The sequence below is a fragment of the Gossypium hirsutum genome, chromosome D06 (genome assembly GCF_007990345.1).
Source record: "Gossypium hirsutum isolate 1008001.06 chromosome D06, Gossypium_hirsutum_v2.1, whole genome shotgun sequence".
In the NCBI taxonomy this organism is placed as follows: domain Eukaryota; kingdom Viridiplantae; phylum Streptophyta; class Magnoliopsida; order Malvales; family Malvaceae; genus Gossypium; species Gossypium hirsutum.
Genome location: NC_053442.1, coordinates 4,429,627 through 4,445,813, shown reverse-complemented (window position 1 = coordinate 4,445,813; position 16,187 = coordinate 4,429,627). Strand labels below are relative to the sequence as shown.

The 16,187-nt window shown below is 31.5% G+C and overlaps 2 protein-coding genes across 2 annotated transcripts; one reads left to right on the top strand and one right to left on the bottom strand.

The window, feature by feature from the left end:
• Positions 1-2,563: 2,563 nt before the first annotated feature.
• LOC121218238 (transmembrane protein 135 homolog) lies at positions 2,564-8,615 on the top strand. Its single transcript, XM_041095117.1, has 8 exons — positions 2,564-3,118; positions 3,209-3,349; positions 3,445-3,672; positions 4,485-4,692; positions 5,764-5,900; positions 6,371-6,451; positions 7,695-7,761; positions 7,845-8,615. The coding sequence occupies exons 1-8, from the start codon at positions 2,829-2,831 to the stop codon at positions 8,151-8,153; spliced, it is 1,461 nt and encodes a 486-aa protein (XP_040951051.1). The 5' UTR covers positions 2,564-2,828; the 3' UTR covers positions 8,154-8,615.
• A 931-nt stretch (positions 8,616-9,546) lies between these two features.
• LOC121218239 (multifunctional methyltransferase subunit TRM112 homolog A) lies at positions 9,547-10,380 on the bottom strand. Its single transcript, XM_041095118.1, has one exon. The coding sequence runs from the start codon at positions 10,061-10,063 to the stop codon at positions 9,689-9,691; it is 375 nt and encodes a 124-aa protein (XP_040951052.1). The 5' UTR covers positions 10,064-10,380; the 3' UTR covers positions 9,547-9,688.
• Positions 10,381-16,187: the final 5,807 nt, after the last annotated feature.

Here is a 16,187-nt window from a genome sequence, read left to right as displayed (position 1 = left end):
AGATTTCAAATTACTGAAATATTTTTCCCTTTTCCATCAACATAAACTTTATAAAATGGGAAAAAGAATAAAAATAATAATCATAAAACCACAAATTAACTTTTAATCCAATAGGAAATTTAATGAATGAGCATGGTGTAATTATATATAAAATATTTTAATTGAAATTTAATTTTTATAAATTTATTATCAACATGACATCATTTATGAAAATAATTATATTTATTAAATATAATTTTTTTATTTTTTTAAATATTTACCATCAACATTGAACCAAAATCAAAATTAGGATATCATACATATCAACAAATTTTCGGTACAATAATCATTAGAACTCAAATTATTCTTGAAAAAAATTAACATCCGACTAATAAATCATAACTTATAGTTGTATTGGATCTAATTATTCACACCGCAATTGTTCTTAAAATGATAACAAGTAATCATTTGTTATTGAAAATTTGAAAGAATGAATTTTACTATTAATATTTAATAAATAATTCCTGAAATCATAATTTATTTTAAATCAATTTTATTTTAAGTGAAATGATATTTTTGTTAGTACCCAAAATTATCAATATCCTTCCAACAAACTGATGGAATAGGATGATGCATTTCCGTAAATTGTAATCGTTAATTCATTAGTTGAATTTTTAGTAAGTAATATGTAGAAATAACAAGCTAACATGATATTTCATGTATGATAGTATGTTTGTAGCATCAAATTTTGAAAATAATATAACTTAATGAATTTGACAATTATTATTTGGTGAGGATGAAAATTTTAAAATTTGAAAAGTACATGACTAAAACGACTAAATTAAAATATAAAGGCTAAATTCGTAACTTTTGTAAAGTATAGGGACTAATAACAGCGTTTAACCAATAAAAAAAACTAGAATTCTATTTGAAAACTTAGATCAAACGCCAGCATTATCTAGTAAGCTAGATTGAAAGGAACTATCAACTCTGTTTATATACGAGTTTTGTACAAATGTCGTTTTAGGCAAAAATCGTTGAAAACGCTTATTTATCTTTTGAAAGTCGCTATTCTAACTTTATATATATATAAAATATAATTTTTCATCTGGATTTCACGGTTTATATTTGGGATTTGTGATTATCTATCTTTTTTAATAATGTTATTTTTAAAGTTCGAATCTCGTTCTCATTTAAAAATATAATGTGCATTATCATTATACCGCACACTTATTGCTAGCTATTGAACTTATATTAAATTTATTGGTTATGATCTCTCTATTTTGAATTTATAATTTAAAAATAGTATGTTATTTTTAACAAAAATGAAAAAGACAATTTAAAATATTTTATTATTTTAGTTATCTTTAAAATTTTAAAATAATTGATTATTCAATAAATAATATGTTTTAATTTTTATAATAATTTTTAATTTTTTTTAAAAATACTATTTTAAGTATAATTTTAAAGTATATAGATTATATTTTTTATAAAGGTTTAAGGGCTATTATGATATTATTCCATTTATAATTTTGGGACCTAATAGAGACCACCTAATCCTTATTTCTTTTTGCCTAAAAACACCTCTCTCAAGGTGACGTTTTCACAAAACGCCATACTTAAAAATGGAGTTTTCTTATAAAAACCTATATAACCCATTAAATAATGGACGTTTGTTAGGTGAAATGTGAAGTGCAATGTTTTATTTTTTTTCTTGAAAGTTTATAGATTATTCCATTTCAAGATTGATTAATCTGATAAAATTTTAACTAGATTGGTATGGCTATTATTGTCGATGCAAGAGGACATGAGTTCGAGTGCGCTTAAATTGCATTATCTTTAAAAAAAGAAGAAGATTGATTAATCAAATTAAAATCTGTACATAACAATAGTATATGATATGACTCGAAGACCCATACATAATTATGTATAGTGAGTCTCGAATTTAGATATTTAAGACTCAAGTTTTGTTTTTACCAACTATGTCAATGTATTCTTTTGAGTCATGTGAACGAAAAAAATGAGTATTGAAAAATTTACTTATTTAAAAATTCAATTCGACTCAATTTTGATTTTAGTTAACACTCAAAAATGGCATAGACAAAATAAAATCATTAATTAATTTAGGTAAAAGATTTCTCTTGTTCTTCTTAATTTCAAAATTGAGTAAATTAGTCTCTCTAAAAAAAATGGAGCAATTTGATCATTGCTAATTTCAAAAGTGAGCAACTAAGGACAAATAATCACGACGTGAATGTCTTCCATCAATTGTACATAATTTTGATTAGTATAATAACAAATTAATCCCTCAATGTTTATATTTTTTTCATTTTGGCCTTAATTCTAAAACAAACAATAAATTTAGCCTCAATATTTACACAAATATTGTGATATGAATTTATTAAATTAAAACTAATTTGATAAGATGTGTAAATTTTGAGAGCTAAAAATATTTAAGTCGTAATTAATTGTCGTTTTCGAAATTAATAGAAATTAAATTACTTTGATTTTTTAAAAAGATAAATTGACGTGTTTGATAGATAGATATGAAAAAAAGGGGTTAATTTCTTTTATCCTTTGGCCATCGTTTGATGAAAGAGAAGTAAAGATGGATTTTGGTTGGAAGGAAACTGAAAGCAACCGCAAAAACTGTTACGTGACACGTGCGGGTGTTCTCTTGATAAACGAGCAGAAAAAATTGTCCAATTTCTCTCCTACTTTGAAATTTCAATTCCTAATTTCCCACCGGTCCCCCAATTAATCAATTCTTCACTTACTGTCTTCCTCCTCCTTTCTTCCCCAATAAACTTGGTTACATCCGCCCCCTCAAATCCCTAGCTCACACCACCATGTCGCCGGACGGTGATGGAGCCATCAATGGCTGCTGCCCTTGCTCCTTTTCCTCCGGCGAGAATGGTATCCCCGGATCCCACGACGACACTTGTAAGCACTGCACAAGATCCAAATCTTTGTCATCTTCTCCCTCTGCTCTTGGCTCTGATTCTGTTCTCTTAGTGGACTCGAATAAGTTGCGGAGAATTTTCGTTGCTTCCGCTAAAGGCTTCTCAATTGGAGCCGGTCTTAAAGGTGGCTTAGCTCTCTTCTCAATTCTTGCACGCTTGCTGCGCAAAAAATCACGGTATTTTGTTAATTGTTATGCAATAAATCTTTTTGTCTCTTGTTCTTTAATTTGATTTGAGAATGACAGAACAGTAATTTCTTGATTTAGGAAAGTTGAGGCGTTTACCAATAAAGAAGCTATTTCTTTGGCTATTAAGGAGACACTTAGATACGGTCTCTTCCTTGGAACTTTTGCTGGTACATTTGTTTCGGTAGATGAAATTATTGGTGAACTTGGAGGACATAACAGGCAATGCTCTTATCTTAATTTTCCTCTCTTTAGTTGAAATGAAAGTTTTTATGAACTTAAATTTGATTTTAGTGGATTGTTAAATTTTTCAAAAGGACTGCGAAATGGAGGGCATTAGTAGCAGGACTGGTTGCAGGGCCTTCCATGCTTCTTACTGGGCATAACACGCAGCATAAAAGTTTAGCCATATACATACTCATGCGAGCTGCTGTGTTGGCATCACGCTGTGGAATCAAGAGTAAACGGTTTGGGAAGCTGTGTAAACCCCTTACTTGGAAACATGGTGACATATTCCTTATGTGTCTCTCCTCTTCGCAAATTTTGTATGTTTCTATTGTTAAATTATTTTTGTTTTCTGTTTTTTTTTCTCTTTTGTTCCTCTACTATTAAACTTTCTTGCAATTGTTTTTGTTGAATCATGATTATTATGGGTCAAAGAAGTTACCACTTATACTGGGTGACTAATAAATTTTCCATCCTCACCCTTTTTGATCCTTCATACCAAGCAAAGCCTAAGCCTCCTGGAATTCTAGTCTTCTGGATTATGAGCCCAGTCTTTCCATACTAGTCGGTAAACTCTTTTTAATTTCCTTTTAGGAAGATTTAAGAGAAAAAGAAAACGTTGTACTGTAACATTTTGCATGCATTCTGAAATATTTCAGTCTATATACAAATGAGTTTAATCAGCAGGCCAGGGGACTCCATTATTCCTTTTCTTTGTCTTTTTTAACTACCATTCAACCTGTTAAAGCTGTAATTCTAATGTTTGCCTGCTGCCTTATCAGCTCTGTAGTTAAAAGTTCATTCGATCTTGGTTTCATAGCAGGAACTTTGATGCTTAAATCTAAAAATTGTGCAAAGCCTAAGTATGTCATAGCATATGTGAAAAGAAAGTGTAAAAAGATTTGTTTGAATTACAAGTGATCACACTTTTTTTCTTTTTGCACATTTGGAAAGGACATTACGTAGCTTAGATATTGTGTAGCTTTACAAGTTGTATATGTAATGGCTTCCGATAAGCACAGTATGGGGAAAGCTTAATATATTTTCTAGGAAAGACACGTATGTATTTATGTATGTATTATTTTTTTGGGGGGGAGAATAATTTGGAAGTGAAATCATTCGTTTTTTTCAGGTCATCTTACATTTTGAAGCAAGACAGTTTGCCCCCATCATATAGGTCCTTTCTCAATAAACATGGTGGAAAGGATCTTGTCATCTTGCAAGGTGTAAAAGAGATTGCCTGTGGTCTTCCATTCACTAATTTGGAAGCAATAGAGAAACTTTACAAGGCATCAGGAGTAGATGTTAAATTAGATCCAAACATGAAAATCCCTTGCTCGGTATGATCTTTGTTTCTCCCAATTATGTTGTTCTGCCTAGTAGCATTAATGTGTATATCTTTTTGTATGTGTTCCTTCTTTAGTTGCCTCTCTTTCTTCCTTTGGGACTAAACCAACAACAGCAAAGTCCTTTCCCCCTGCGCAGTTTCCACAAAATGAATAAGACTTTACCTTTGTGCTTTAATTATCTTGAACCATGTCTTGAGTAAGATCGCTAGAGACGAGTGCTTTTTCCATACAGGACTGAGATGGAGGCATATAATGTCATCATGTATATTAAGTTAGCTGCTTATTGAATAGAAGTGTTTGAAAGAATTTGAAGAAAATAAGTAAGGTCTTGGTTAAGAAATGCAAAATGACTCTAAGCTTTTTGGCTTCCCTTCATTCTGTTCTATCTAATAAAGCTCATTCTTAGGAGAGACAAAAGCTCCCCTTCATGCTGCTTTATCAGAAAATTCAACAGGAAAGCCTGAAAACTAAATGAGAGGGTATGAAGAGATTTGAATAGAAAAAGTGCATGTCCGAACTTGAATGCACAGTTTTTATTTTGTTGCTCTATGATTTTGAGAACTAATTTAATGCTTTTTTGTCTTCTTCTTGGTATTTAATGCTGACTTTTCATGTTAAAGTTACTAATGAAGGCATTTTTGAAATATTAAGATCATGCAGTTATTATCCGCAGTTGTCCATTTCCATGTAAAATGCTTTATTGTTCTTTTGCAGTCCCTATAAATCTTGCAATCATCAGTTCAAAACTTCTTCCAAAATATAAGTTATTTGGATATGGATAGTGGATATTGGTCTAGTTTAACCACTGTATTGTTATTAATTGATCCCTTTGTGATAAGATCCTTATAATGATTGCTTTAAGCAAGATGCTTGATTGCTGAAATAAAATGAGTGTCTTTCTGGAATTATTTTGTTTGTGTTTTCTGTTTAATTTACTCGGATACCTTTAGGAAGTTCAGAATAGACTTTGAATTTAAGCACTCAAGCTACTATTGCTTTAAGTTTGCTGGAAAAAAGTATATTGTTACTTTTGAGAAGCTTAAACCCTCAAGTTATTTGCAGATGATACATGGGAATCAATCATGCAGTGCACATGTTATTTCTTTTTTCACTGAAGGATATAAAAGGGCATTACCAGTATATCTTCCAGTTTATTTAATTCCTGCGTTAATAGTTCATCGTCAAGACCTCTTAAAAAGGTAATGCAGTTAGACTTCTTTCTCTTTCTTGAAGACTGTTTAGCTGAAAATTGGTGAATTTTTCACTTAGAATTAGCTACTTGTTATCAAATGAAAAGGAAACTTTTTTACTTCATATGTTTTAGATTTTTGATTATACCTTTACTGAGTCCTTCATGTAACCACAGTAGGTAAATGCCCTTTAAAATTTGATGTGTAATTGAAGTTGTTATAAAATATGGATACTGTTGTTGCCAGCATGCTTTGCTTAATGCATATTGAGGTGGACAAAGAATTATATATGCAATTTGGTTTTAAGCACATCATAAGTTTCCAGTAAAACCTACTTGTGCTGGTCTTTTGCTTCCTTTTTATTCATTCTCTCTCTCTCTCTCCCCCACCCCCAAAAAAGAAAAAAAGAAAATTTTCCCAGACACACAGATGCTCTATAACATATCTGTCTGACAAAGTTCTTTTTGACCTTAATACAGGCCTTCCACAATATTAAGAAAGGGTATTGTTGGTACTGCCAGATCAAGCTTATTTTTGTCTGCTTATTGCACATCTGCTTGGTTAGTGTTCTACTATTTCTAGTGTATTTCAACTTCAATTTTGAGGTGCCTCCCTTTTTGAAGTTTTCTTTTCTTGGTACTTAACTGTCACTGAGAATTTATGTTGCCGTGAAATTTTTGGTCAAAATTTCATCTGATCTTTTCCTCGTTTTGTTATTTTTTGGTTACATTGGCTATTATTATGCAGATGTGGCCAACAATCTTTATCAGTGTTGAGCAATCATTATTTCATATATTCACATGCCATTTATGGCTTTTAAAGATTTCTTAGCTCCCTTGGTGGTTCTACACTTCTATTGTGGCAAGTCTAGTTTGAATGTCTTTTTCTTTTTGTTCCAAAGCCTACTGTGATTGTCAGGACATCAGAATTGTTGGCTTTGACAAGGATAGTCAACACCGTAGCATAATTTCCTGTAAAAGACTAAAAGAGGGAGAAGGTTTACATGAAATGGTGATAAAGAACTTAAGTTGGATTCTGATGAAGTTCTAAATTGCAACTTACTCCATCAATGCAGCTGGTAGTAATTTTAGCAATTTGATATATGTTTTAAGATAATAGTTACATAATATAAATAAAATGCAGTTGTCATAATTCCAAGCTATAAGAGATATTTTCCTAGCTAGAAGTGAATTTTGGCTGTTGGAAGGAAATAAGCAATAGATGAAAGTTTGTAGTGCCTTTGCTAGTTATGTGCATTATTTGGTGAAGTCATGTGTCAAGTTGTGTAAGTTTGCAGTGCTGGAGGTGAATCCTGCACGGTAGGTATTGAATAGGATAATAGGTTTTATTATAATGGCAATACAACAGTTGGTTTAGGAAGCTGTTTTATGTTTAATGAGAGACCGATATATGTTGGATGAATCCCCTAGCTGAGAAGAGGTTATCATTAAACAAAATAAGAATGGTGAGCTGTGTATATGAGGAGCAATTATTCTCCTACTCTGTTTACCAAACATGAACAATATTCAGGATGACAGTCAACATTTACTATATACACATTGAATAACTAGATGGGTTACTTATAGCAGGTAAGATGAGTTTTGGCATTATTTGGTGTTTTTGTTGTTATTATTGTTACGATGATGATGCTTTCCATTTTGCTTGGCGTCAACAAAAAGCTGATTACCATTCAAACTTGTACATATTGCTAAATCAAATTCTTTTGTACCTTGTGCTATTTGATTTATGTTCCATTTAAATTATTGACCTTTGACATTGAGCTAACCTTTAACTTTTAAACAGGTTGTGGACTTGCCTGCTGTTTAGGCTTTTCAGAAGATGTAACATACCGATGGTAGCAATGGGAACGGTAAAAGACTCTTACTAATTTATATGCAAGTTATAAGCCAAAGTTCTGTTTTTGTTCCTAATGTTGCATGTGTTATTGGGCAGTTTCCGACAGGTCTGGCCTTGGCCATTGAGAAGAAAAGTAGACGGATTGAGATATCACTCTACTGCCTTGCACGAGCCATAGAGAGCTTCTTTACATGCATGGCCGATATTGGGTACTTGCCACAATCGACGAATCTAAAGAGAGCTGATGTGGTAATTTTTAGTTTGTCAACAGCAATCATAATGCACTGCTACGCACAGGAGAGGGAAGTGTTTCGCTCCAAGTATTTAAACGTTCTTGATTGGGTATTTGGTGTGCCTCCTCCTCCGTGTGAAACCCCTCGTTGCAAAGACATTTCCACAGTTTGATTTGCAGGCTTTGGTGTTTAAGATAGGTTTATAGCTGAGTATTGTCTTCTGAAAGGTCAACAGCATTTTTTTACACCATAGGACAGGCAGCACGCAGGTTAGTAAATTATTCCCCTGCTGAGGTTTTTAAATTTCTGTTGATTTTTTATAGAAACAAAAGAGTATAAACAGGATTTTGATTAATAGATTCCGTGGAGTTTATATTCTTTTCATGGAGTTTCTAGTTTTCACGAGATAGATATTATCCAAGTTTTTTGAACCTCTGGCCCTCAGTGTTTATTATCATGTACATAGCCAGTTAAGATTTTTCGAAAAATCAACTCATCCAAAGCATGTAGGTGGGTTGAGGATGTAATGTGTCCCATAGTATATAAACAAATGGGTCACATTGTCAGTCATGCTTATGGGCTGAGGGTGTAAATCCAATGTTTGGTATATAAAAGTCTAAACATTCTTTTGAAAGTTACTTTTTTATATAATTATTGAGCATGGAAAAGTAAAAAGAAATTATTAAAATTAAATTAGTTTTTTGTGTGTGTTTAGGGTTAAGAAACAAATGAATATTTTTTTTATAAATATGTTTTAAAATATATTTTTTGGATATTAAATTTTAGTACCAGGATAATTTTAATTTTCATGCCATAAACGAAATATATGAAAACACTTGAATTTATACCTACAATGTAATGGTGAATATTTTACATATTTACATCTTAATAATCTTAGTAATATGTAAATTATTTTCTAAATGTATTCACGTAACGGATTAATTCAAATACTTGTTACTAATAAATATTATTGAAAACATTATTATTAAATATTTAATTTTAATATTTGCTATTGATAAAAATTACTGAAAATGTTAAGTATATTGATGTTATCTTTTATTTACTAAGGATAATTTCATAAAATATTATCACGTTCCAGACAATTGTATTTTATCATTCATTATATTATTTGATAACATTTGAATAATATTTTATTTAAAAACTATTTCATTTTATTTATTCAATTTTGATAATATAAACTTAAGATCTATCACTTCAAAATTGATAGATTATCTCATCAACATTTATAAATTTCCATTTTAAAATTAGAATTTACCATTTTATCTTAATTCAATTCATATTTATCATTGTATTTTTTAAATAAAATATTCAACTACTTCTCTTACCTAATGAAAGCATTTTCAAAAAACAAAAAAAAATTATAATAACAATTATACGTCAAAATAAATTATAATTCAATTCAATATTCACTAGCATAATTGAGCTTTAACCCTTTTATATTTTCTAAATTTCATCAATATCGATAACATTTTAATATAAAAATAATTAATATTTTTAATTATATTTAATAATTTAAATGATATGATGTTACGCACAACTTGGATTCATTAAAATGCATTATTTAATAAATTAAAATCAGTGACATTATAATTAAAACAACACACACAAAAAGAAAATGAAAAGAGTATAAACCCTAATTAAAAACCGGTGAGGCCCAGTGGCGCAGCCGTATCAACCACCATTCCCTTAAACCTCATCTTCATGCAGAAGCATATTGGGGATTCCCTTATTAACCGGAAACTTCCTGCCAGTCTCGGGACAAACAAGAGCACCTTCCTCAAGATGAAGCTCCAAGAGGGCATGGTGGAACTTCGTCAAGAAGTCCAGGTCCGACTCAAGCACCGACGGATCAGGTGCCTGCTCAGGAAGCTCGACGTAGCCCATAGTTCTGGCAGCATCGGAAAACGCTTTCCAATCGATCTTGGGAAATATATTCCTGAGGAAATCGTGGTTGATTTCGACTTGCTTCTCCACCACTTTCTCCACTTCAATCTTGAGAGGGAAGCCATTGGTTACCCCCTTGATGTTTGACGACAACATGTTGTGAGTTAGCAACCTCATCTCTTTGCTCTGTTTTTCCTTTGCTTTCTTCGTTTCGGGCTTTGCCGTTATATTTAAGCACAGAAAGCACTAGGCTGGTTTATGCTTAGCTTGTTCCTTGGGGTTTTGTAAAGTTCCTTGTCTCTTGTGGTGGGTTTTGCATCGTTTAAAGGACGAATCTGTCCTCCTTGTGTGGTCAAGTTTTGGGGGGTAATATAGTAAATTGGCCCAATTTTGATTTGGGCTAATGTTAGCCCAACCTTAGAAATTAGGCATAGCTCATGATATACCATTTTTTAGTATTAAATTAAATAGGAACATTATTTAATCTACAATTGGGCCTAACTCAAGTGATGGAAAGGGTTCAGGGATGAAGCCACGGAAGGAAGGACTAAACTTCTTTAGCTAAATGGGCAAATTTCGTTTTTAGTCCCCTTACTCTCATTGGCTGGGGTAGGCCATATCCCCTGCCCAGAAACGGACATTATTGACCAAAACCTAATAATTCAAAGTTATTTCCATTATGTTCTCCCAAGTTAATTTGCTATACACCATGCAATGAAATATTATGGTACTCAACGAGTTAAAAAAATAAATAATAAATAAATGGTGACCCATTTTTTATTTAAAGAAAAATAAATTGATTTCTATTTAATTGCCAAGCAAATCAATGTGTAATAAATCAATTTCAGATTTCTTTTCTAGTTTTGGCTTTTACAATGTCAAAATCTGACCAGCCCCTCAAATGTCCAAAATTTATGATTCGGTTTCTGTTCTATTTCTCATGCTTCAATTTAACCCCTTCTTTGCTTGTCTTTGATTTAAAGTAACTGATTTTCGTCTCCGTCAATATTTAAACACAAAATTCATCAATTAGAAGGAACTAATTCAAGAACAAGTCGAGTTAAGCACGAAAAGTATGCAAAATGAACAAACTATCACATTCTCTATTATATTTCTCTTCTTTTGAAATTTTTGATTTTCGTACTTAACAAAATACATTTCTTTTCTCTTTGGTGCTAAATAGTTTATTTGTTTTTGGTTATACTGACTTAACAATAAAAAGTAATAATATTTTTTTATATTTTTTCAATATTTTTGCTTTTAGGCTCTGTTTGTTTATATTTTCTAACGATAGTTTTAAAATGTGGCCAGACTATGTTACATCTTTTTAATTCCAATGTTTAGCATATTCTTGGTTATATGATCTAGTCTAATTTTTATTTTTAGTTTGCAACAGCTATGGTGAAACCGAATTGAGATATTTAGGGATGAGATAAAAATTAGCTCGACTTTCCTGACTTATAAAGACAAAAGGACAGCTTTGGAGATGTGCAATATCTAGCTGAGCATCATGATGATCAGATATTATGTTGTCATCATCTTGTATACTATCAAGATGAATGGTTGCTTGCTTTAGAATGTTTTTAAAAACGCAGTAATGTATTTTAGCGAAAAGATGAAGAAGTGGAAAGATAGTTATTCAAACCGGAGTGAGGATATATGGTTTAGTTACATTAGAGAGAATTTTTGTAAGATTTTCCACGATACTACTTGTATTTAGGCCTATTGGAAACTCGAAAGTCTAACACACTCATTATAAAGGACCTAGGATCTACAACTAATAACTTTTTGAAGTCAATTAACCTGTTATTTTTTAATTTCTTAGTGCACTATATCATCCAAGTCGACTCTGCCAACCACATATCATATTTAGAAACTTTAAGGCTTAGCCGAGACTTACAATTATTAGAGAAGAGAACACTTTTATTAAAACACAATACAATTATAACATGACTCACACTTACCTCACTACTCTTCTCTTCTCTACCTCTACCTCTACCTTTCACACTCTCTTGCTCATGGCTCTCTCTTATACCATAGCAAGAAAGCTCCCATCTCTATTTATAGAGTTTAGTGACCGATGGATTGTTGATACATGTCAACATCCTTGCCATTGATTTTACAAATAGCTAATAGCTAGAATGTTCATCTAGAATATCTAGTCTTCTAGATAATATCTTATTTCTTATATTCTAGAGTCTTCTCAAGGAAATATCTCTTAAAGATAAATTTAGATTTTATTTAGAAATTGCATTGGCTTTCAACAGGGCCAAAAAAAGTAACCAAAGGAAATGCAAAAGCATTTAACGCAATATCCAAAAAAGTGTATATTCATTACGAATATCGATGGTCGGATAAAAATTTTATCCAATTTAAATGCACGTAACAGCAAAACGAGAGATGATATTGACGCGCTAAAAGTTTTGATGGACTATATCATCAATTTGCCGTTCAAATCTGCTATCCAAGATTATAAGAATTTCAGTATGCCAACTGAACTGATATCTTTTCTTAACCATCTCGATTCTAAAATATTGTAAATATGATTATGTATAAATTAATTTCATAATTTTTTGTTGATTTATTTGCCTATATCCAAATGGATAAAAAACACGTGGGTCTCGAGTTTTTACTAGATCCTCTCTTTGTTTGGGGATACGCTGATAAGTTTTGCTTCATTTTAAATTTGGATCACCACCTGAAAAGTAAATGGATTGACCCAGTAGAGTTTGAGCATCGACTAAAATGAGTGTTTTATTTGGATGAATGGTGGACGTAGGTGTGTAAGGATTTGGTGCTTTCTAGAGTATATCATCATTATCCAAGTGGTTACAAGACCTTTTGGCATTCTTCTAGTGTATAGTATTATATTTTTAAATTTTTATTTAAAAAATAAAATAAAATAATTTTCAATAGGTATCTCACTAAATTTAATACGGTACTTTCGAGTCTTTGGCCCTTGATGGTAGAGATACTACCATTTGAGGTCTTTCCCCAAATGGCCAATTCACCCTCATGAGTGCTTATGTATGACCTTATGCTTCATAGATTGGATAAGATTAGTCATAATGGTATCCCTTGGGACCTTATTTGGAAACTTAAAATTCCACTCCTTTTGCCAAAGTTACTAAGAAACCTTGAGAAATATGTTGTGTAAGTGTCTTGTTGTTGTGGGTAAATGTTGGGACGAGCCGTATCCACCAAGCTTAGTACGGAAAATACTACTCTTGACTAAAAAGGTTGGTTGGAACAAAATATTTGCTCTTAAATGTGGTTGATTAATCATAAAATACCTCGGGTTATTCTATTTTGTTTTTTTCTTGTGGCAGGTTTGGTTGAATAGAAATGACATTATTTTTGGAGATACTGCTGGTAATATATACATGTGTTGCAAAAGTGAGAGAGTGCTTTGCTCTCTCAGCTTCAATAATAGAAAAACTCGTGTTTCCATTGTGGTAGCTTCCACTGATTGGGTGGTTCAAATTGAACACAAACGAACCTTTGGTGGGCAATTTGGGAAATGTAAGTGCAGGGAGAATAATTTGAGATCATGAGTGGCAATGGTTCAATTAGGCATATTCTGAGGCTTCTAATGTTGAGGTGGAACTATGAGATCTTCGGGATGTCTTACAACTTGCTAGAACTCTTAATATTGATTTCTTGGAAATTAAGCTTGATTCTACTACTATTATTAATTCTGCCTATGATAAATTTTCTAATAATCTAGTGTTGTTTACTTTGATTTTGGAGTGTAATAGACTCGTCAATGGATTTCAACAAAGGATCATGAAGCATGTTTATAGGGAAGGGAATCAATCTGCTGGGATGGAAAGCAGTTATTTGGATCGCGGATGCTTTCATCTAGCTCTATTAAAATTAAGCTGCTGCCACCATGTTAGAGTTGAAAAATAAAATGAAAGAAAATAAAACATTTGAGAAATATATTATTTTGAACTACATTTTCTCTCCTCTCGTTATTTCAATTTGGAATAATTAGTTTTTATCTAGTAGGATGGAAAATGATCATCTCTCTTATTTTCTTTCCTCTCACTTTTCCACCCCTCCTTCCATCCTTCGACTTTTTCACTCAACCAAACACAAATCATATAAATATCTGAATAATAAAAATACATCTATCAATATGATACTAACTTTTTTTTTAATCTCAGAGACCAAATTTTCAAGATTTAATCAACTTTATTGCATTTTCCTTATTTGGATAAAAGATCTAGTAGATATTGTACATTTAATGGATAAATCAATGAATCTCCACACTTATATAACATAAAGATTTTGGGTTAGACAAATTGTGCAGGAAGAGGGGCCGCAAACCTTATGACTTGTTTTCCAACACTAAGTTCATCTTCACGCCAAACATCATGATATGGCATGGGACACAAGCATATCTCTCTAGGATTCATCTAATAATGTTAGTGAAAAGCTACCACAGAAGAAATTAAAGACCTGCCTAACAATAGGGCAGGTGGTATGTTGTTACATATTTCTACAATTGACCCAAATATGTTTAACTAGCCAATTAAGCCATACATATTGTCTATGACATATAGTAAATGGTTAAGATCTATTTTAACGTTATAGATGAAAACCCTTTTTTCTTTTAGCTACCTAAAAGGAAAAAAATGTTTAATTGTTTGAGATTTTGGAATCTATAGCATTTCTGTCAAAAACTTGTTTAAAGATGTGTCTTAATATTAAAATCATGAGTAATAAATATAAGTTTTGTATAATTTGCAATTTGAACCCTAAATCGAAGTATCAACTTAACAATATAATTATTTCATATATATATCTGTCATCCAACGACTTTCGCCATAGTACCATAAAATCCATATGGTTTCTACTCACCTTGCTTCATTAATCATAATTCTTCCACCATGAGCACTATTTCACTATATTCTAGAAAACATAAGTCACTCAAACAAGACAATCATCACTTGTCACTCACATATCTTATAACTTAGATAATGTCACATTACTCACCTAACAAGAATCTTAAAAGAAATCGACTAACCTATCAAAAAGAGATACGTGTTTTTTGAGATCAACCCATATAAATACCTCTCACCCGAAGGATTTAACATTTTCACTCGACTTTCACTCTGCAATTCTCCCCTTCGAATCCTTCAACCACCAAAAATAGTATCCGAACAAGGTGAACCGTTTTCAATCTTCACCACCTCTCGACATCAACAATCATTATACCAATAGTTAGTTTACAGACCCTTTGATTTTTTTAAAAGAAATACTAATGGATGTTTCATGTGTCATGATACTAAGAAGCAACTATCGCAAGAATCATGGAAATCGTACCTCTTTTTATCTCGTAGGCATATGTAAACCATAAAACCCTAGATAGCTAGGGTTCATAATTTCATAAGCCATCGAACAATTTTATTATGGGGTTCCTTTTCTTTCGCATAAAAGCATCAAATGGTACTACAATTCTTTTAATCAACTGAATTAAAAAAAAAATCTAAGCATTGGATTCGGTTCCATGGCACAGTTTAAGTCAACCCCACTTTTAAAACCAAAGTGAGATAACTATCAGTTGAAATTAGATTCAAATGATGTTTGATAAGTTGTTCATGAATATGCCTTTGGTTATATCTATAGGGATGAAACAGCTATGCACCATTGAAACTTATCCAAACCCATTATTAAATTATTATTTTTGAAAGGGAATCATAATTTTGGGATAATCTAATAAATTCACAATATGATATGTTCCACTAACAAATATTTCATTCCCTCATCATATTTTGATTTTTTTTTTGACAACATAATTTCAAATTTAACATCGATGAATTGTAAAAGTATCATTGAGGTCATTATATTAAGAATCGAACTATATTTTGATTTCTCTACTAAAAAATAAATAAATTAGTCCCTGTACATTAGGTCAAAGAATAAATTGGTCATTTCTGTTAAAAATTTTATCTCTTTATGTACTGTCAAAAACTAGCGTGGCTGACAGAATAACTAGATAGTGGCATATGGCATGCCACATGTATCTCATGATGACATACATGGAATAATTTTTAACGGTAGAAATGGAATAACCAGTTCGCTCTTTGATCTAATGTATAAGGATCAATTTATCTATTTTTTGAGTAGAGAGATTAAAATGTAATTCGACTCCTAATACTTTCAAGTATAAGGCTTCACGAAGCATTAAATAATAATAATAAAAATAAAAGGAATAGTACAAGATTTTCTATTGTTTGAAATTGAGAATCGGTAATTTGTTCATCTGATTTTATTTAACACTATTATACAATTT

Bases quoted from the DNA above. Each gene is read 5' to 3' on its own strand.
- LOC121218239 (XM_041095118.1), bottom strand. From the start codon at position 10,063: ATGAGGTTGCTAACTCACAACATGTTGTCGTCAAACATCAAGGGGGTA.
- LOC121218238 (XM_041095117.1), top strand. From the start codon at position 2,829: ATGTCGCCGGACGGTGATGGAGCCATCAATGGCTGCTGCCCTTGCTCC. The intron at 3,119-3,208 runs GTATTTTGTTAA...TTCTTGATTTAG, and splicing joins TTGCTGCGCAAAAAATCACG to GAAAGTTGAGGCGTTTACCA. The intron at 4,693-5,763 runs GTATGATCTTTG...AGTTATTTGCAG, and splicing joins ACATGAAAATCCCTTGCTCG to ATGATACATGGGAATCAATC.